The sequence below is a fragment of the Ursus maritimus genome, unplaced genomic scaffold, assembly GCF_017311325.1.
Source record: "Ursus maritimus isolate PB19 unplaced genomic scaffold, ASM1731132v1 scaffold_1, whole genome shotgun sequence".
Taxonomy (NCBI): domain Eukaryota; kingdom Metazoa; phylum Chordata; class Mammalia; order Carnivora; family Ursidae; genus Ursus; species Ursus maritimus.
The window spans coordinates 69011392-69033326 of record NW_024423343.1 but is presented as its reverse complement, the minus strand read 5'-3'; the positions used below and the strand labels follow the sequence as shown (position 1 = coordinate 69033326).

Below are 21935 nucleotides of genomic sequence, written 5' to 3'. Positions count from 1 at the left end.
ATGTGCATATTTCTTTTTTATGCTAACAAGCTTTTTTTGTGTGTGTGTTTATTTTATTACCTGGGAGACTGAATATATTTTTAGGTTAGCCATTTACTTTTTTTAAATTAAGGTTTCATTTAAATTCCAGTTAGTTAACATAGAGAGTAACATTAGTTTCAGATGTGCAATATAGTGATTCAACACTTCCATACATCACCCAGCGCTCATCACAACCACTGCACTCCTTAATCCCTATCACCTATTTCATGCATTCCTCCACTCACCCCGCTTCTTCTGGTAACCATCAGTTTGTTCTCTATAGTTAAGAGTCTATTTCTTTGTTTGTCTTGCTCTTTTTTTCCCTTTATTCATTTGTTTAGTTTCTCAAATTCCACATATGAATGAAATCATACGGTATTTGTTTTTCCCTTACTGACTTATTTCACTTAGCATAGTAGCATATTTACTTGGAACTGTAGTAGTCTGGAAAGTATCATAAATTAAAAAATCATGTGGCCGCACATGAAAGCAGAAACCTCTTGTTTGTTTTGTTTAGCTCTGTATCACAGAACCCAATTTACAGAAATTTTAATAATATTCCTCCATTTTTCTTGACTGGCTTTATAAAATATTTTTCCCTGAATGACTTAATACAGTGTTTATAAGGCATTCTTTTGTTTGTTTCTTTTATGAACTGTATTTCCTTTCACTCTGAATAATTAAAGAAATATAATTTATGTTCCTAGCTTTGTATTGGAATATCTCCTAAAAGGCTTTCAAGGATAATTTCTAAAAGAAAGTGGAGGCAAGGGTCTATAAATGTCTCAACTATATTACTTTGATAGATTACATGAGGATTCATCACACAGGGATGAGTTTAGAAGAGACAAAGGAATCATTTCTTCAGAAAACTGGATATAAATAAGCAAATTGTTAGGTCAAGGAAGGGGAAATGAGGGGACAACTGAGCTCTCTGTGTGAGTTTACTGTTCTGGTCATTGGCTTAGAACCTGTATTGTGTGGTATCAGTTACTGTAACAACGCAACAATAGGAAGAAGTTAGAAACTTAATGAGAAAAAGTAAAGCACCAAGACAACTGGACGTCTATGCTGACTCTCAAAAGGAAAACAGCTAGTCAGAGAAGCTGGGATGAGAAAAGCATGAAGTGGAAGAGATTCTGAGAGATAATGATGAAAATGGGAGAAACAGAGTCCGGTGGTGGGAGTGATTGATGGCCGGGTAGGAAAGCTAAACCCGTCCCGGATCAGGCTTTCACTTAGATTCCACATCTCTAGATTAGGAGAATGGCTCATTGCCCAGGGGTGTAGGAATTGCCTAGAATGGTTTTTTTAAAAATCGCTAACTTTTCTGCTTTATGAAAATATTCACTCTTACATGTAGACGTACTGGTTTGGAAAAGGAGGAATTGCAGAGCACAAGAGGCTGGCTTCCCGTTCCTCCTGTCACAGAATCAAATCACATGTTCCCATCAAACAACAGGATAGAAAATGAACTATTTTATGAGGTCACAAGGCTATGGGGGAGGTGTCTTCTGCATTAGTGCTTGAGTGCCTGGTTCACATTCCCGTTTTTCTGGTTCCTATAGGTGCAAACTCTTTAACCTTCTTCATTGGCCAAGAAGTGTATGTATTAATAGTACCTACCTTATTGTGCTGAAGGTTCAGTGTGTTAATGTATGTAAAATAGCACAGTAATCATTCTTCAAATGTTAGGTACTATTAGGAGCAGTCAAGGGAGCCATTGTTACCTTTGTATAAGAAATGGAAGCTATGGGGAAATCTCAGGGTCACCGCGTCTCCCCACTGCTGTCTCCAGGTGGTGGCTCTCATCACCCTCCTTCAGAAACCTCTCCCACATGGCAATCAGTCTTCCCTTCCTCAACACTGGGGTGCACCATCCTGAACCTCTTCCTTAACTTCGCTATGACTTTGGTGCCAGCAGGCTCCGCGTTCTCCTCTCCACCTCAATGCCTTCAACTTCCGCACAGATGCCCTAACACTCCGGCCCAGCGTTTTCTCCACCACAGGTCATGGCTCATGAATGGGTCATGATATCAATGTAGTGTGTCATAACCCGTGTTACAAAATAAAGAATGGAACAGAGTAGATGAGTACCAGCACATCGTATTAGGTAATGGTATTTTTTAATCAAAACTTTTGTTTCACACGCATATGTCTGTACTGCTGTGGATACTGGGTTCCTCAACTTACTCTGCTCCAAGGACCTTCTTTCACCTGTTCCCCGCTTCAGTGACCACGATTACAACCACACCTTGGACCTGGTCACTACCAAGAAAGGATAACCACTGCCCCTCCTGTTCTGCGTTTGTCTACATTTCTCACATGTCTTTCACAAAGTTTATTGTTTTTAATTTTCTTCTTTTTTAAGCCATATATCTTGAATCCAAACTTTCTGCTTCTCAGTATTCCTGCTGTGACTGACTTAGCGCAGGTCATCAACGTCTTTCTTCATGAGCAGTCGCTTTAACCTCTCACATGGTCTCTTTGCTGCCCTCCATAACTACCCTCTTCAAGTCCCAAACTGACCATGGCATTCCTAAACTTAAAAGTGTGTTCCAGTTCCCTTCATGAGGCTCTTCTTAGCAGTACCCAATTCATGCCACCAGAATTTATTTTCCTTAAGCAGAGCCTCTAACCAAACTCTTCATTTCCTCATCTCTTACATGCATCCGAATATAGATCTGTCACAACTTCCTGTCCTGCCACAACCCTATTCTGGGGATCTACGCTATCACAGCCCCTAATGGAGCAGATCTGTGTGTGCACCTCACACCACTATTACAGCCTACCAGCCATGGGAAAGCCTCTAATTCAAGGGCAGAGTGCAGGGACTGGCCAGCATGCTATGACGAGTGTGGCCAGATTCCTCTCCTAGGAAATTAGGCAACTTTTTCAAGGAAGCTGTGGGAGCTACACATGAAAGTTCCTGCAAGTTGAAGCAGAAGAGACCAGTCCACAGAAAGAACCAAACAGGGACCAGCAAGGAGAGAGAGGAACAGAGAAAGTAGTTTCTTTATTTCAGTGGCCAGTTCTCATTCGCAGAAGGCCTGGCTGCACAGGAGAGCCTGTCCTTCGGTCCCCCTTGAGATCCTAGCACCCTATTATCCAGCCTCATGTTTGCCTGAGTGACTTTCTGTGGGCCCTCTTTCTTCCATCCAAAAGAGCTCGGACTAGAACTTTCAGCCTACTGCCCAACACATGATTCTGTGCCTTTGCACACTTTCTGTGCTTTCCGCCAGAATGCTCCATCTCCTTTTTCCCATGTGGCAACTACCTACTTATTTTTCAGGAAAATAAATGCCTTTTTTGTAGTCCCCAGCCCCTCAGGCCAGTGGAGCAGAACTTTAGAACTTTGCTCATTCCTTGTTATCTTAACATCTATTGCACTGTTTTGTAATTTTTGTTTCCATATCTGTCTCTGGACTCTCTGCCTCTTGAGGACATAGCCTACTCATATTTTTATCTCCCCAATCTGGGAGTGAGTAACAGATTTCATTGGTTCCCTATCCACACCACCGACCCTGGAGGTCATTCACCTGAGACAGTTCTCATATTTTCTGACTGACTCTTTGTGTCTCTGCCTCACAGTGCTCCACGCAGGCCAGAGACCAGATTGTGCCCCAGGAGGGACCCTCCATCAGGGAGAAATAGGAGTTGGTGGATGAATACCTCTGTTTCCTGCCCCTTGGTGGGCCCACTGTGCTCTCCACAGTCACTGAGAAGGGCTCCTGTGAAATTGAGCCCCTTCCCTGCCTCCTTTCCTCACTCTTTCATTGTGTCTGCTAGAATCACCTCCCAAATAAATACATGTCTCAGGGATTTCTTGTGGGTGAACCCAGACCAAGTAGGGAGATAAGGCACATAGTGCTCAACAGATAGTGAATCAACAGCTGAGGCCTCCAGCCCCTCCCCCTCTTCCCATTGGCACAGGATTTCAAGAGATGACCCTACCCCTCTACTTCAGTTCACTGTCTTCTAGACAGGCCCCCATGGTCATGCACTTTGACCTCAGGATCATCAGCACCCCCACTTCCCTTGGTCACTGGTCATTCAGAAAAGCCTACTCTGACTGTTCTGAAGGACTAACACAGCCATGGGCTCCCTCTTCCAGTCCTGCCCCTGGGAAAATAAGTACTGCTGAGCAAAGTCTCTTATTATTGGGTGGGATGAGAGCATTTCACATCATTTTCAGCTCTCAACATAGCTTTAAAATTCTTTCATTACCCCCTGTTCATTTCCTTTAGCAACCTCTACAGAGACTATGTCCACCTTTCCCCAGGTGCCTACTCCCATCTTCATTCTCCCACCTGCCCTCCCAGTGTTAGGGGTCCTTGAGTGAGTGAAGTTACCATGTTGCAGCACTTGCTAGAAGAGGTCAGATTGCAGAATCACAGTGAGGCCTGTGTGATAGCCAACGAGAGGTGGGAGACAAGCTGCCGATGTGCCAAGTACAATGCCGTGCACAGGGCAGGATATGATTGTTAAAGGCCTGTCAGCCTGTCAAAATGGTCTGGATTGGCCAGAGGAAGATGGTGCTGTGGTTATACTGAAACAAAAGGACAACACCTGAGTAAGTAGTATTATTCCCTCCATTTTTATATACGAGAAAACTGAGGCACAGAGAGGTGAAGTAACTTGTCCAAGGTAACACAGCTGGTAAATGGTAGAGACAGGATTTGGACCCATACAGTCTGGCTCAGAGACCATGAACTGAACTATTATATGACATTAAAATGATTGATAAATGAAAAGTCAGCACAAAAGCATCCATCATCTGCCTCCCAATACATAATGAAACAACTCAGATGAAAAAGTACTATATGTGTAATCTGCCTTGCATTATTACATATCCCTTATTAGTGAGTATAAAGCTGAAATGCATGCATATTTCTTCTGGCTGCTCTGTGGATACCAATCACGGCTAAAAGTAAGTCACTGTGGTTGGTGCACATGTGGAACACCCCCAAAACATGGTCAAAAACCTGTGTAAAAGCTGTACCTCAGCTTCCACATTTGAAAAATGGATGTCTGGAGTAGACAATGTCTCAGGTCCCTTCCAATGCTAAGATTTGGTTTTTCCATCTTGAGATAGACAGGAAAAACCTGATTTCAAACCCATCTAGATTATACTTAAAAGTTCACTGATGTGGGTGATGGAAGTCAGGGAGGGGAGCCTGTGCAAGGATTGGCACATTCAATGTCACACAGTCTCCAAAGCCACACATTCAGTGAACACCAGTAACAGCATTTTCATACCTGAATAATCTCTCTGCCAACTATGTCAGATTTTCAGATTTGCAAATTGTCACTTGGAATGTACAGGAGATAGCAGATGGTTTTAACTTCAGAGTGTCCTTGACCACTGAGAAGAAGGCACTGATTAGAAACTATCTCAGGCCAGGATTTGGGTCTGCTACATATAGTAGGGATAAGCTCATTAGTGCTAACCCTGCCTCAGAGGCTCACCGGTGCATTTTCTGTGTGGCTTGGGTGCAGCTTCTGTCCTATGGGCTGCTGCCCTGTTCTCGATACCTAGCGCTCAGGCACATTTTAAAATGTAGAGGAATAAGCACTGTTTGGTCAACTCTTAGTGAAGATGGACCCTACCAGGGGGTCAAATGTACATCCACAGGACTCTTTTTTTTCTTTTCTTTTTCTTTTCTTTTCTTCTTTTTCTCTCTCCCTCCCTCCCTCCTTTCTTTCCTTCCTTCCTCCCTCCTCCCTCCCTCCTTTTTCTTTCTTTCTTTCTTTCTTTCTTTCTTTCTTTCTTTCTTTCTTTCTTTCTTTCTTTTTCCCTTTCCTTCTTTCTTTCTCTCTTTTTTTCTTTTTTGGGTATCTGCTCAATTAGAATTAGCACTGGAAGGGACCTGAGACATTGTCTACTCCATTGTCTACTCCCCTTTCTTTCTTCTTTTTAAGATTTTATTTTTTTTATTTGACAGAGAGAGAGAGGGAGAGCACAAGCAAGGGGAGCAGCAGGCAGAGGGAGAGGGAGAAGCAGACTCCCTGCTGAGCAGGGAGCCTCATGTGGGACTCTAACCCAGGACCCTGGGATCATGACCTGAGCTGAAGGCAGATGCTTAACCAACTGGGCCACCCAGGTGCCCCCACAGGACCGTTTGTATTGAATTTACCAAGAAGGTTAAGAGGTCTCTGATCTTTGGCCATTTTAGAATAAGAATTACTCAACCTGTCCCGGATAAAGCCTTGTGGGAGTGCTAGAGAATACAGTCCAGAAAAGATTACCTAAAAAATGTAGGCATAGTATGTTGAGAAAGAAAACAATGAACGCAGGCATGGATCACACCCTGTTTTACCTCTTCTTTCCAAACTTATCCCCAAAGGCAGAGAGGACAGAGGCTGCCTGGAGGTTCCTGCTGGTTTATTTGCCCCCTGCCTCCCTTCTCCTTTCACAGAGGGGCTTTCAGTTTTGGACACTGGCCTCTTTGCCTTAAGAAGCCCCCATGCAGTTAGTTATTCTCTGCTGTGGACCCCTTTTATGAGTCTTCTGCGCACTGGGTGCTGAATAAATGGTGACTTGATCCATGTGTGCACATGGGCTGCGGGGGTGAGTTTGAGGGAACTCTGGCTCACAGGTGTGCCAGATGCCTTAGGAACGATCTCATTTACTCCTCCGTGGGCCTCTGGATATCACACACCCCATTTCTCTGATGAGAGAAAGTGAGAGGCAAAGAGGATTATTTGCTCCAGCTTGCATAGTTCGTGGCCTATAGAGGCTCCATGCCCCCATTTGGTCTGCAAGGTATTAATAGAAAAGATTAAATATTCTTTCCCGAAGGAGCAGAGGGATGGAAGCCCGGCTTGGGGCCACTGGGCAAGTGGCGGCACACATGCAGGTTTGCTTTGGGAGGGGACGAAATGGGACATCTTTTTGCAGTCATTTATCGGAGAGTTGATCCTCCCAAATAAACAACTCTCAGGTGGCTACATTTTGAAACGTCTCCTATCTTTATGTGCCGGCTTGTCCCGGGCCACAGCTCGGTCAAGTTTTGCTTTGGAACCCGGGCCGGGCCCTGGCCGCGCCGCCCGCGGACGCCTGGACGGTGCAGGACTGGAGGAGAAGGTTGGGGGGCAGGAAGAGCGGGGTGCAAGGCCCGTCCCGGTGCAGGACTGGCCCATCCGCCGGCCTTCGCGGGACTACCGAGACGCGGCCATCATATAAATACGGTCGCCTTAGCTGCTTACCCCTCCCCGCCCTCAGCTTCACCCGTTCCTCCTCTGCCGTAACCACCCCCGACCCCGATGTGCCGATCTGGTCTCTTCGTCCGGGGGACACTCACCCTGCCACTCGAGGACCGACTCGGGGTTAAGCGCGGTCACCGCGCCCTCGGCCAAGCTCCGTGGCGCCCCCAGCAGAAGCAGCAGGGTCAGCGACCGCAGCAACAGCATCGCTAACCATTGGGCTCGCCGCGCGCCCGGGAGACCGTCGCGGGGGGGCCAGCGCCAAAGCCCCAGCGCGGGACCGCGGGGCTGGAGGCGGGACCGCAGCCCCCTCGGTGCTCCACGCCTCCCTGGGCCTCGCCACCCCAGCCTCCCGGAGGCCCACTCCGTCGTCCCTGTCACCACAGTGTGCGGACACTCGGGGCTCTGGGCTGGAGACAGGGAAGTTGCGGAGGTTTTCCCCGCCCTACTCACTCCGGCTTCGAGAAGGAGGAGGAAGAGGCGGTGGACCATCTGCCCTTCCCAGAAATTCCTGCCTTTGGGGTGGGGAGAGAGGAGGGGTGAGGCTACCCGGTGCAAGCTCCTCCTGCTTCCAGTCCCCTCTCTCCTTCCTCGGGGAGGCCGACAGGAGTTGGGGGTGAGCAAGTTAGAATCTCTGGGCAGGAAGTCTGACATCTGAGTTTGCAAACCAGCCGGATTCTGGTAAACACTGCAGATTTGGCAGCAAGCAGCTTAGAGTAGACGGAGCTGCTCTGTGAACCCAGGCGCTTTGGGAGTACTCTGGATCTCCCCTCCCCTGGAATATGGACCATGGAGATCCGTGGGGGTGCGCCAGGGTCCTTCCTCAAAGTACCCCCAAGGTTCTTCCATTGTTGAGCTCCTTTTCTTTTTTAAATGCCATCTCCCCACTTTCCATCTCCGTGAATCCCCCTAGCCTAGCAAAATAACTGGGTTAACCCACTTTACAGCTGTTATTCCACTTTATAGCTGAGAAAAGCCATCTGGAAAGGCAAAATTATTTGCTCTAGGTCACTCCTTAATCTAGTAAAAGTTACTCCCTAAACTAGTAAGGAGGAAAAGACTAGAATGTAGTTCTTCTAACTGTAGTCCTTCAAATAACCAGCAGAACACTAGAAACATTTAATATTCATGAGAACAGCTAACATAAGACCTTTCCAAAATAGGACCTTGACTTTAGTCATTAAAACATGATAGGGGGAAAGGGAGCTTAAAAAAGGAAGATGGTGGGATCTTGGAGGACCTTTCTCAGCTGCTTATTGGCCATGATCAAATCAACGTTTTTGAGTAACAGCGTCTGCTATAGACTGAATTGCACCCTCCTCCCCCAGTTCATATGTTGAAGCCCCAAACCTCAATGTGATTGTATTTGGAGATAGGGCTTTAGGTTACATTTAATAAAGTCTTATGGGTGGGGTCCTAGATAGGATCAGTGGCCTTAGAAGAAGAGGGAGAGAGAGAGATCTCTCCACCTGTAGTCACTGGGGAAAAGCCACATGAGGACACAGCAAGAAGGTGACCATATGCAAGCCAAGAAGAGAGCTCTCATCAAAAACTGAAACTTTGGGCCTTGAACTTGGACTTGCTAGCTTCCAGAACAGTGAGAAATAAATTTCTCTTGTTTAAACCACCCAATGTACAACATGTTCTTATGGCAGCTCACCCAGACTAATACACTGTTTTAGCCTGGTTCCCCAGACAGTAGAACGTAGGATGAGATCCCTGGCAGGAAATGGGATTGAAGACCAGAGTGAAATAGGGAAGAAGGGAAAGCCACTGCCTTGGCCACTGCAGTAGCCACATGTGTTCAGTCCTGCAGGAACCTCAGAAGACCTCAGAACAGTCTGTCCTGAGGAAAAGAGGAAAGCATTTATGTATGGGTTTACCATTCTTGCTGGTTAAGGGTTACTAACTCCTCTGCACATTTCCATGGCAGTGGTGAGCTTTAAGCATGGTCCTATGCCTTGGCATCTAAGAGGCCCAAGGGGCAGACAGCAACAGGTGCATGGCATGGCTAGAAGTGAGGTGCTGTCAGATTGCCCTAGATGGAAGCTGGGGGAAGCCTGTGCAGGGCTGGCTGCTGCAGAGGCTGCTGGAATAAGAAGTGAGACTGAGAGGATCTGAGAGTTTCCAGTGTGTGTATTGAGTCAATAGCATATCATTAGATGTAGAAGTTAGCATCTTTGCCTGAAAACATGCAGAAAGGAGACGCCTTTAGCATACTGACTATAGAGACTGCAGTCATGAAGTATTTCTCCTGTGGCCTCAGATCTACATTGTACGCTATGGGAATATCTCCAAAGTAGGTGATTCAGGCCTGAGTGTTCTGGCATCTACTACAGCAGTCAAGTGCAATCCACATGTATAATCAGGTAGCAAAGTGTAATAGTGTTGTCAATCTTTGGTGAAGGGCAGTGCAGGGAGAGTAAAAGGGGAAAAGATCAGGAGGAGCTAGAGTGATTGTGCAGTGTTAGATTTATTCAGAAAGGGTAGAGGAAGAGGCTGTGCTAGGATGGGAAGAAGCTGTGAGAAAAAATACAAAGTATTGAGTGAGAAATGCTTGTATAAGCAACAGCCAGTAGATGGGCCTGCCTGGGCCAAAGGGAAGCTATTGGGGAACCCTGGCAAATGAGGTCAGTCACTGGGACTTCGGGCTACCTCCCACAGGCTGTGGGATCCAGGTGAGACAGTCACCTGCCCTGAGCTTCAGTCGTACCCTCTGTATAATGAAAAAAAGAGGAAGTCTTCCTTGACCCAAAGCAGAGAATATTCCAAAGTAGCAGAGCTATGAATGTGAGCAGGATTAAAAGGGGAAACAAACCATATTTCATCTAAGAGCAATTAGTGTAATGAAGAATGGTGATGACAGCTTCCTGGCCTACCAACACCACATTTCCTACTCAACAATTAGAAGACTCAGAAAAGAGCTAGTTTTTCATCTCTTCCTGAAGTATTGTGGCTTTGAGGTGAAAATCTGTGGCAAAGAGCTTTTTAGCCTTGGAGAAAATTATTCTTTCCCATACCTCGGTCTTGTGCGTGTGTTACATTCACGAGACAAGGTAGTATAATGGTTAAAAGAGGTGCTCTGCCACTTACCAGCAGGTTACTTAGCCTCCCTTAGCCTCAGTTTCCTTCTGTGTAAAACACAGATGGTAACATTTACTTTATAGTATTGCTGTATTAAATAAGTATGTGCAGTGCTTAGCAGAGTCTGGCATCCTAAGAGTGTTCATTTGCAGGAAGGCCAGTCCTGTTGTATTGTTGTCTGCTGACCCCAGCCAGGAATGGGGTGACTAGAGCTCTGTGCCTTCAGGCCTTTTCACATCTCTCCATTGCTCAGTGTATCATTTTGAATTAGACTTAGTTATCTGATTATATCTCCCACTTGAATGTGAGTTCCTTGGGGGACTGACTATATTTTCCTTCTATGTGACTCTGCAGGGCAGCATGATTCCTGGTACTTAGTAATTGTCAAAGAGTTTCTGCTGAATGAGTGAGTGAATGAAGGGAGGTAGGAATGAAGTTAAAAAGAATACAGTGTTTGGAGTCATTTGAAACTCAAGAAAAATATTAGAACCTGAGTTATGTTGAGTGAAAACAGTGGAGAAAATTCAGGGATTTAAAACTCACTTAAGGTATGTCTTACGGTGAGGGTCAAAATTAACAAATATTTTTTGAGCAGTCAATCAAGGTATCAGGGTCTCAGCAAGAAAGGGTGGGGCCCTGATTTATAGTGAAGATTTAATGAAAGAACTGTAAAGTATGGGCAGTGTGAAAGGAACCAAAACAGGATGGTGAAGATCTAGTTTCTAGCAAGTGCTGGAAGCTGTTATTGCTACACCTGGGATTAAAAGAACAAGGGCAGGGAGCACTCACAGGATCATTGTGAGAGCTATACTTGTGGGACAGAGAACATCCAACAGCACAGGACGGCAACTACTACCAAATTGAAGTTTGTCGCAGAGGAAGCTGAGAGAATAAATAGTCTGCTCTATCTTCTCCCTACCCTCTGTTCTTTTCCCATCAGACAAACCCAGCCAGGAATCAGTGGACAAGGAGCCCACAATGGTCAGCTTTCCAGAGCACAGAGCAAGGTGGAGAACTATGGACAATGATTCTGGAGAGTCAGGCAGAAACTACCCAATGTGAACACCTTCTGTCAATCTTTATCCTGGTGCAGAGGCTACAACAAAGAATAGGGCATGATGAGTCCTTCCCCATGACCACAAACTTTAGATTCTAGGGGAAGAAACAAACAGGTAACCAAATAATTATAATAGGATACAAGGCATCTTATGAGAATGTATCTGAAACTTGACAAGAACTTAGAAGGGCCACTCTTCGAGGCTTGAAGCTCTGAGAAGGCTTCTAAGAAAAAGTGGCATCTAAACTGGCACCTCAAATACTTAGCTGACCTCAAAAGATACAGTTAAGAAAATGAAAATGAAAACCACCAACTGGGACAAAATATTTGCAAATCGTGTATCTGATAAAGAACTTGTATCTGGAACATATAAAGAACCCTCAAACTCAATAACAAGAGAATAATTCAAATAACAAATAGGCAAAAGATTTGAACAGACACTTCACCCAAGAATATATTCAGATGGCAAATAAATACATGAAATTATTTACAAGACCATTAGGCATTAGGGAAATGCAAATTTAAACCACAGTGGTATATTACTATATACCTCTTAGAGAGGTTTAAATTAAAAAGGCTGACCATACTAACTGTCAGCAAGAATGAGGAGAACCTGGAACTCTTACTGATGATAGGAATGTACAATGGTGTGATCACTTTGGAAAACAGTTTGGCAATCTTGAAAAGTTAAAAAATATGTAACTACTTAGTTTCCTAGAGCTGCCATAACTAGTACAACTAGTTGTACTAGTTGTACTAGCCACTAGGTGGTTAGTTGTACTAGCCACTAGCCACTAGGGTGGCTTAAAACAACAAGAATTATTCTCTCACAGTTTTTAAATTTTTTTTTTATTTTTATTTTTTAAGATTTATTTATTTGAGAGACAGAGAGAGAGGTGGCAGAGGGACAGAGGGACAGAGGGAGAGGGAGAGAGAGAATCTCCAGCAGACTCCCTACTGAGTGAGGAGCCTGACTCGGGACTAGATCCCATGATGCTGAGATCACGACCTGAGCTGAAATCAAGAGTCAGGCTCTCAACTGAGTGAGCCACCCAGGCACCCCTCTCTCAGAGTTTTTTAGACTACAAGTCCAAAATCAAGGTGTTGACAAGGTTGGTTGTTTTCTTGAGGCTCTGAGGGAGAATCTCTTTCATGCTTCTTTCTGGTGGCTGCTGGTAATCCTTGTCATACTTGGCTTGTAGCTGCAACACTGCAAAATCTACCTCCATTATCCCATTGCCTCCTTCCTTGTATATCTCTCTGTGTCTTCGTATGGACTTATAAGGACATCAGCCATTGGGTTTATAAAATTCTGGAAAATATAACCAATCTTTGGTGACGAAAAGAAGATTAGCAGTTGCCTGAAAATGGGAATGGAAATGGGGGGGGGGCGTTAGTGTGAGAGAATTAACTGAGCTAAAAGGGAATGGACAAATGTTCTAGACAGAAGAAATAGAAGCAAGAATGGACATAAAGTACTTGAGAAAATTTTGTAGCAGAGAGATTGAGTATTGAGGTGGGAGGTTCTGGAAACACAGGCTAAATAGGAAAGCTGGAGCTAGGTCCAAAATCATGTTAAAAACCTTTATGCTAAAGACCAATAGGAAACCATTAAGTGGTTTCACTGTGACCATATTTATGTGTTACACTTTAGAGAGAACATTCCTGCNNNTGGATTAGACATGAGTGCTTTATAAGGATGAGGAGGCTGCTTTATGAGTTTGGACAAAGAGATGGCTTGTGATTGGACTAGAAAGGAGACAGTGGCAGATTGGGAGAAGTGAACAGATGTTGCAAGATGTTTAAGAGGAAGAATCATCAAGACCAGGTGTATTAGAGAGAAAAAGTAATTGTCAAGAATGATGTCCCTTTTTTGGCATGGCCAATCTGATGGCTGCATCCACTGAGAAAAAAGTTTGGGGAAGGAGTAGGATTTCAGTTTGTGATATGTGAAGAGACTGATGGGACATCCAGGTGGAAATGTCCAGGGGGCAGTTGCATATATGTGTATTAAAGTCAGGAACAGGATGGGAGCATAAATTTGGAGATTTTCTGTGGTTGATAAAGCCATGGGAGTAGATGTGACTGTTGTAGATTGAGAGAGAAGAGAAGACACCTGAAAAGAATCAGAGGGAACAAGAACATTGAATGGACAGCTACAGAAGAGGACTGAGGAGGACTTAGGTATCTAGAAGCTGGGGAGGAGTGTTTCAAGGAGAGAGCCATCAACAGTTTCATATGCTCTGAAGAGGTCAAAGGGTTCAAGGACAGAGATGTGCACTGGATTTCGGACAGGGAGGTAAGTTATGACCTTAGAGAGAGTGCTTCTAGTGATTGAAGCCACAAGATGCATTAGTGGTTGGGGGCGACTTGGAGCAGAGCCACCCAGTGTAGAGTGTTCTTTCAAGCAGTTCGTGGTTGTTGGGAGAAGGAGAAATAGCTGCATAGGCCGTGTGTCCATGCTTGGGGATGAGAGCAAATGCGGTTGTTATTACTATCATTATGTTAGTTTTTAGGTGAGAGACTTGAGCACGTCTGAATGCTGATGAGAAGGATCCAGTAGAGAGGGAGAAGTCAAAGATACTTGCTACTGGAAAAGTCAGAGTGAGGTCCCTGAGAAGGCAGAAGTTTCTACAGCAAAAAGTGAAAGGATTCACTTTAGAAAGGAAGGCAATGCCTCCCCTTACAGCAGTAATGAAGGAAATAATGGTTGTAGACCCAGGTTAAGTCTGGACGCTGAGGGTAGAGAGTTCTCTCATTTGCTAGGTTCTAGTTTTTCTGTGAAGTAGCAAGGAAATTCATATGCTAAGAATGAGGACAGAGCTGGAGTCAGAGAAAGGAGGTGAGGTTAGTTCTGATGTCCACAGAGAGAGCTGCTGTGGAAATGTAGCTGGAAATCTGAGCATTGCCAGGGACCCAGATGTGGTCAAGGACCATGAATTTATAATGGGTCATGTATTTTCTTAACAATGCTCTCAACAGCCTAGGTACATGCAGGGAGAAGGGGGCCACTGAGCTTCATCTCAAGTGATGTTACCCAATCAAGATGTTACATACAAGGGAATTGAAGATGTTGACAGGAGAAAGGTTGATGATGGTGGTGGGGTCACACAGGACTTGGTGTCATGATCACAGAAGGGCAAGCGGAGGTATGCAGGAGGGAATCTGGGGTCAGACTCTTAGTCTCAGATTCTGGCTTTGTCACTCACTAGTTGTGTGATGGGTCACTTGCATGACCTTTACATGCCTTAGTTGCCTCGTTTGCACAATTAGCATAAAAAGTAGTACCGTATCACTGGCTTCTTAAGAGATTACCTGAGTTAAAACCTGGAAAGTGCTTAGAACAATGATGGGCACATAGTATATACTCAGCAAAGTGGTTTTTATTATTAATTATTGTTACTTGAAACAAATAAAAGATATTTTGGGACAAAGAATGAGTATTAATATGGTTTCTTGCTGGGTTGAAAGAAAAGCCATACTCTCATCCTTCTTTCTTCTTAGTAGCTGTCTTCTATGGGGTGTTTGCTAGGTGCCAGGCTTTGCTCATGGTGTAGTAGTTGAAAGGTCACATTGCCTAAGTGGGAATCTGCTTTGTGACTATGCCAAGTCCTTGCACTGTACCCAGCCTCTGTTTCCTTTCTGTAAAATGGAATAGTAAGAGTATCCACTCCATTCATAGGCTGTGGGTACATGCTTGGGGATGAGAGCAAATGCGGTTGTTTTTGTTATCATTATGTTAGTTTTTAGGTGCCAGGCACAACTGGGCCTCCAGAAATAGAGCCACAGGCATTTTCCATAATATGTGGAAAGCACCTATAATCTGGCAAATAGTGAATCCTCATGATGTAACTACAATTATTAGGTAATACCCACAACAGTTACATCATGAGGTAGATATTATTGCAGTCATTATATATGGATGAGGACCCTGAGAGAGCTTAAGTGACTTATTGCTAAAGCCCTACCCTGAGCTACCCATTAACTTCATGTGATAAGCTATCTCATTAAGAGGAAACTGTACTGTGGATAAAAGGGAATGTTGGTTTATATAAGACAGAACTTTTCTAACCTATTTAATGTCTATTTTTAGTAGCCGTCCCCCAGCCATTTATTAATGTCTTCTGGATGTGTTCAAAACATCACTTTATGTTGTGATCTAGCAACACCATGGTATTTTAACTAATAAAACACACAGTGGCTGGAGTACTAAGGGGAGAAAACAAGTGAAAATTCATTGGGCTAAGGGCCAGTTTCAGAGTGAGTTAATGAACTAGTTTTTCACCTTAATCCAGGCATCAATTTATATCAATTTAATTCAATTAACGGCTTTTCCAGTGTGTGGTATTTAGCCAGAAAGAAAGTTCCAGTCACGTGGAAGTTTCAGCTGAGTCTCTGTCTCGATTGGGTTTGTATAAGGTGTCTGAAATCTGCCCTGTCAGTGCAAAGCCTAGTTTCTGCATGCTCATGCTTTCTTCTGCCTTCTTCCTCATGTAACCTTGGAGAGGATGTGTGGAGGAAGCAGGCAAAGGGGCACACATCCGTAGAGAGAGGAGGAGAATCCTCTAGAGAGAATGTTCGCCAAAGAGCTTTCTTAAAGGCTTGTATCTCTGGTTTTCACCCTGTGGGCTGCAGAGTGATGAATATGTATTTAACATCTATTAATCATATTCTGTTAATTTAAATATTCTGTTCTATTTAATATTCTGAAATGTATATAAGATAGTTTTTGTAATCACCAAAGATCCTTTTAAACAAAAACAATAACAAAACAGAGGGATTGCTGCACCTTCTAATTTCATCTAGACTCCCCAGAAAAATCCAGGCAGAATCTGTGAGTGTGTTCTCATCTTGAAGGAGTAGGTAAGAGTCTGAGAAGGAGGCAGATAGAGGGCAGGGTAGAACTGATTGGTTAAAAAATCCTTCTTCCATTATTTCTTAGCTGTGTTACTTTGGTCAAATAATATTATATAACCTTGCTGAGTTTCAGCTCTATATGTGGGACAATAAAAACCTACCTTACAGGATTATTGTAAGATGAGAAATAATGTGAGCCAAATGCCAGGCACAACTGGGCCTCCAGAAATATAAGCCACAGGCTTTCTGAGGTAGGGAAAATGATCCTAATGAATCAGGGACAAAGAAGTTTCTGGTATGTTCATGCTTATCACTCATAGGGTCAGAGATTGTTAAGATTTGTTTGTTTGTTTGTTTGCTTGTTTGTTTATTTGAGAGAGAGGGAGAGTCAGGGCGGGGAGGGGCAGCGGGAAAGGGAGAATCTTAAGCAGGCTCCATGCTCAGCACAGAACCTGACACAGGGCTTGATCTCACGATCGTAGATTATGACCTGAGCTGAAATCAAGAGTTGGATGCTTAACTGACCCAGCCACCCAGGCACCCACCGTTAAATTTTATTTCTAAGCCAATTTAAAATGCTAAACCTCAGGGTAGAAAAGTAAGATAGTTGGGGTTAGACAGGAGGTAGTCATGGGGCTATGAAAAGAATCTTGTAGACAGAGGTCTTCACCTACCCTTCTTAGGTTCAACTGGTTAAATATTAGACTTCAGTGCAGCTTTCTGAGAAGAAAATCTGGAAAGCTCAGTGAATAGAGCTCTAGGAAATTGGCAAACCTGTTTGATATTGCTAGTTCTCCTGGGAGTCATCCAAGGCATGCTACTTGACTTTTCCATAGCTTAACTATTTTTCTGGGTTGAAATAGGAATCACAGTATTGTTAAATGTATGGATTTCTGTAAAGGGGAAAGGTATGGATGGCTAAATGACCAGGAATCTATGAATATAACTTAACTTTTCTCTGCATTATGTTTATAAGTCAATATATAGTTTTGTTTCAGTCTAATGGCTTTATTGGCATTTTGTTACTAGAAAAAAGCAATTTATTCATACAAGGCCAGAAACCTAACTAGGACTGATGGTTTAAATAACATTTTAAATACATTCCTTGTGAATACAGTTACAAAATTATAAAAGGCTTTTTGCTGTACTTTTACTGAGATAAAATTGAAAAACAAAAAACTGCACAAATTTAAAATGTACAATTTGAAAAATGTTGACATATCTACATACCCATGAAACCATTATTATAATCAAGGTAATGAACATATCTATCACCCTACAAATTTCACTGTGATCCTTGGTAAGCCCTCTTTGCCATCCCTCTTCATCCCAGACCCCAGTCAGCTATTGATCTGCTTTCTGTCACTGTAGATTAGTTTGCAATTCTCAGAATTTTATATAAATGAAATTATACAACATTTACTGTTTTCTTGTCTGGCTCCTTTCACTTAGAATAATTATTTCAAAATACTGCTGTCTTGTTGCATGCATTAATAGTTCATTTTTTAAATTGCTGAGTAATATTCCATTGCATGGGCATACCATAATCAGTTTATCCATTTGCCTGCTGATGGATATTTGAGTTGTTTCCAATTTCATGCTATCATAAATAAAATTACTATGAACATTTGTGTACAAATCCTCTTGTGGGCATATCTTTTCATTTTTTCTTGGGTAAATACCTATAAGTAGAATAACTGGATGATATTGTCATTACATGTTTAACTTCTAAAGAAACTACCAAATTGTTTTCTGAAATGATTGCACTATTTTACATTCCCACCAGTAGTATGTGAGAGTTTCAGTTCTTCCATATCTTCGTCTGGGTTGAATTATATTCTCCCCCAAAGATCTTGAAGTTCTAACCCTCAGTACTTGTGAATGTGACCTTATTTGGAAATAAGGTGTTTGCAGACAATCAAGTTAAGATGAAGTTACTACGACTGGTGTCTTTATGAAAAGTGGACATTGGGACACAGAGACAGGACACACACACAGGGAAAACACCATATAAAGAAGAAGGCAGAGACTGAGGTGACGCATCTATAAGCCAAAGAATGCCAAAGATTGGGGCACCTGCGTGGCTCAGTCCTTAAGCGTCTGCCTTCGGCTCAGGTCATGATCCCAGGGTCCTGGGATCAAGCCCCACATTGGAGTCCCTGCTCAGCAGGGAGTCCACTTCTCCCTCTCCCTCTGCCTGCTGCTCCCCCTGCTTGTGCTCTCTCTCTCTGTCAAATAAATAAATAACATCTTAAGAAAAAAAAAAAAGAATGCCAAAGATTGCCAGCAAACCACCACATCCCAGGAGAGAGGCATAGATCAGATTCTCCCTTATAGCCTCAGAAGGGGAAGCTGACCAATTCTTCCAACACTGACTTTGGACTTCTAGCCTTCTAGCCTTGTGAAGACTAGAAGGGTTTAAGCCACCTAATTTGTGGTACTTTGTTCCGAGAATCCTAGGGAACTAATGTATTGGCCAACACTTGGTGTGGTCAGCCTTTTAAACATTAGCCATTCTAATAGAGTATAGTGGTATTTCATTGTCATTTAAATTTGCATTTCTCATACAGCATGTTGGCAATAGTTAATCATACATGTATTACATACTTGAAATTTGCTAAAAGTAAATCTTAAATGTTCTCATCAAAGGAAAAAATGAAAAAAAATGTAATGGTGACGTGATGGTTATGTTAATTTGATTATGCTGGTCATTTCACAATATATATGTATATCAAAACATCATGTTGTGCACTTTAAAAGGTATAATTTTGTCAATTATACTTCAACAAAAAAAGAAAAATAAATAAATTTACTTTTCTCTAATGACTAGTGATGTTGAAAATCTTTTCATGTGCTTATTTAATATTCATATATCTTCTTTGGTGAAGTATCTGTTTAAATCTTTTGTCCAAGCTATATGCAAAAGAATGAAACTCTCTCACATCATACACAAAGATAAACTCCAAATGGATGAAAGACCTCAATGTGAGATACGAATCCATCAAAATCATAGAGGAGAACATAGGCTGTAACCTCTTTGACTTTGGCCACAGCAACTTCTTTCATGACACATCTGCAAAGGCAAGAGAATCAAAAGAAAAAATGAACTTGTGGGACTTCATCAAGATAAAAAGTTTCTGCACAGCAAAGGAAATAGTAATCAAAACAAAGAGGCAACCCACAGAATGGGAGAAGATATTTGCAAATGGCACTACAGATAAAAGGCTGGTGTCCAAGATCTACAAAGAACTTCTCAAACTCAGTACACGAGAAACAAATACTCAAATCAAAAAATGGGCAGAAGATATGAACAGACACTTTTCCAGTGAAGACATACAAATGGCTAACAGACACATGAAGACATGTTCAAAATCATTAGCCATCAGGGAAATTCAAATCAAAACCACATTAAGATACCACCTTACGCCAGTTAGAATGGCAAAAATGGACAAGGCAGGAAACAACAAATGTTGGAGAGGATGTGGAGAAAGGGGATCCCTCTTACACTGTTGGTGGGAATACAAGTTGGTACAGCCACTTTGGAAAGCAGTGTGGAAGTCCCTCAAAAAGTTAAAAATAGAGCTACCTTATGACCCAGCCATTGCACTACTGGGTATTTACCCCAAAGATAGATGGAGTAGTAGAAGGGCCACATGCACCCCAATGTTCATAGCAGCATATTTGGTCCACAATATTAAATTGTATGAGCCAAAAGATGCTCTTCAACAGACGCAGTGGATAAAGAAGATGTGTATCCATACATACAATATGAATAGGTTATTCAGCATCGTAGAACTATCACCAACATTTGCAAGCTAATATGGACGGGACGGAGAGATTATGCCAAGTGAAATAAGTCAAGCAGAGAAAAAGAACATTATCATATGGTTTCACCTATTTACAGTGGGAACATAAGAAATAGCAGAGATCATATAGAGGTAGTACAGCTTTGTTATTGTACCACATGGGTAACATGGGGAATGAATCCACAGATCATGACTCTGGAAACAAACTGAGGCTTCAGAGGGGAGGGTGGGGATGACAGGCCTGGTGATGAGTATTAAGGAGGGCGCATACTGCGTGGAGCACTGGGTGTTATACGCAAACAATGAATCATGGAACACTACATCAAGAACTAATGATGTACTGTATGGTGACTAACATAACATAATAAAAAATTTAAAAAAAATGAAAAATAAATCTTTTGTGCATTTAAAAAAATTGATGTTTTATTATAACTGAATTTTGAGAGTTCTTCAAATATTCTGGATATAAATTTCTTATCAGATATATAATTAGCAAATTTACTCTCCCAGTGTTTAGCTTATTTTTTCCTTCTCTTAATATTGTCTTTTAAAGAGCAGAAGTTTTGGATTTTGGTGAAGTCCACTTTATCAATTTGTTCCTTTTATGGATCATGCTTTTGAAATCTAGAAATCTTTGCCTAACCCAAGATCACAATGATATTCTATGTTTTCTTCTAAATGCTTCATATTTTAACATTTTACTTTTAGGTTTGTGGGTCATTTTGAGTTAATATTTGTTTATGCTGTGAGGTTTACTTTTATGCATGAATATTAAATCTTTCCAGTGCATTTATTGAAGAGACTATCCTTTCTCCACTAAATTGCCTTTTCACGGTGATCAAAAATGAGTTGTCTGTATTTGTCTATTTCTAGACTTTTTAAATTCCATTTATTAATTATTTGTTTTTATTTGTACTAGTACCTCCACATTGCTTTAATTATGATAGTGTTATAAGTATTGAAATCAAGTAGTACAAACCCTCCAACTATGTTCTTCTTTTTCAAAGTTATTTTGGCTATTCTAGATCTTTTGCATTCTCATTTGAATTTTGAAAATAGTTTGTTAACTTCTACAAAAATCCTGCTGGGATTTAAATTGAGATTGCATTCAGTCTGTAGATCAATTTGGGGAGAATGGACATCTTAACAATATTGAGTCTTCTGAACCATGAACAAGCAATATCTATTCATTTATTTAGATCTTTATTTTTTTCTCAGCAATGTTTTATAGTTTATTATGTACAGTTCTTTTACATCTTTCATCAGATTTATCCCTAAGTGTTTCATATTTTTGATGCTATTTTTTGAAAGATTTTATTTATTCATTGGAGAGAGAGAGAGCACGAGCTGAGGGGAGGGGAGAGGGAGACCCTCAGTCCCTCAATGAGCAGGGAGCCTGATGTAGGACTTGATCCCAGGACCCTGAGATCATGACCTAAGCTGAAGGCAGACACTTAACTATCTGAGCCACCCAGGCACCCGATGCTATTGTAAATAGCATTTAATTATTTTTCAATCTGTAATGTTTTGCCAGTATATAGAAATACAATTCATTTTTTATATATATTGGTCTTGTATCCTGCAACCTTGCTAAACTCACAGTTCTACCAGCTTTTATAGGTTCCATAGATTTTTCTGCATAGACAATGATGTCATTTGTGAATAAAGACAGTTTTACTTCTTCATTTCTAATCTGAATGCCTTTTGTTTTATTTCTTGGCTGATTGCACTAGCTAGAACCTCCAGTACTAGAAGTATATGTTGAATAGAAATAGTATGAGTGTAAAGCATTCAGTCTTATGCCATTAAGTATGATCTTAAATATGGGGTTGTCACAGATGTCTTTGATCAGCTTAAGGAGGATCTCTTGTATTTTTAATTTGATGAGAAGTTTTATCAGAAAT

The 21935-nt window shown here is 42.1% G+C and overlaps 1 protein-coding gene across 2 annotated transcripts in view; it reads right to left on the bottom strand.

The window, feature by feature from the left end:
• PLA2R1 (phospholipase A2 receptor 1) overlaps positions 1–8065 on the bottom strand; it is a 112088-nt gene extending 104023 nt beyond the window's left edge. Inside the window, exon 1 of one of the 2 annotated variants that reach the window (XM_040644600.1) lies at positions 7326–8065. In XM_040644600.1, coding sequence (XP_040500534.1) covers positions 7326–7881 — 556 coding nt within the window. In that variant the 5' untranslated portion in view covers positions 7882–8065. Of the gene's footprint in view, positions 1–4373; positions 5725–7325 lie in introns of those variants that run through there. The other variant, XM_040644602.1, reaches the window with a different exon arrangement.
• Positions 8066–21935: the final 13870 nt, after the last annotated feature.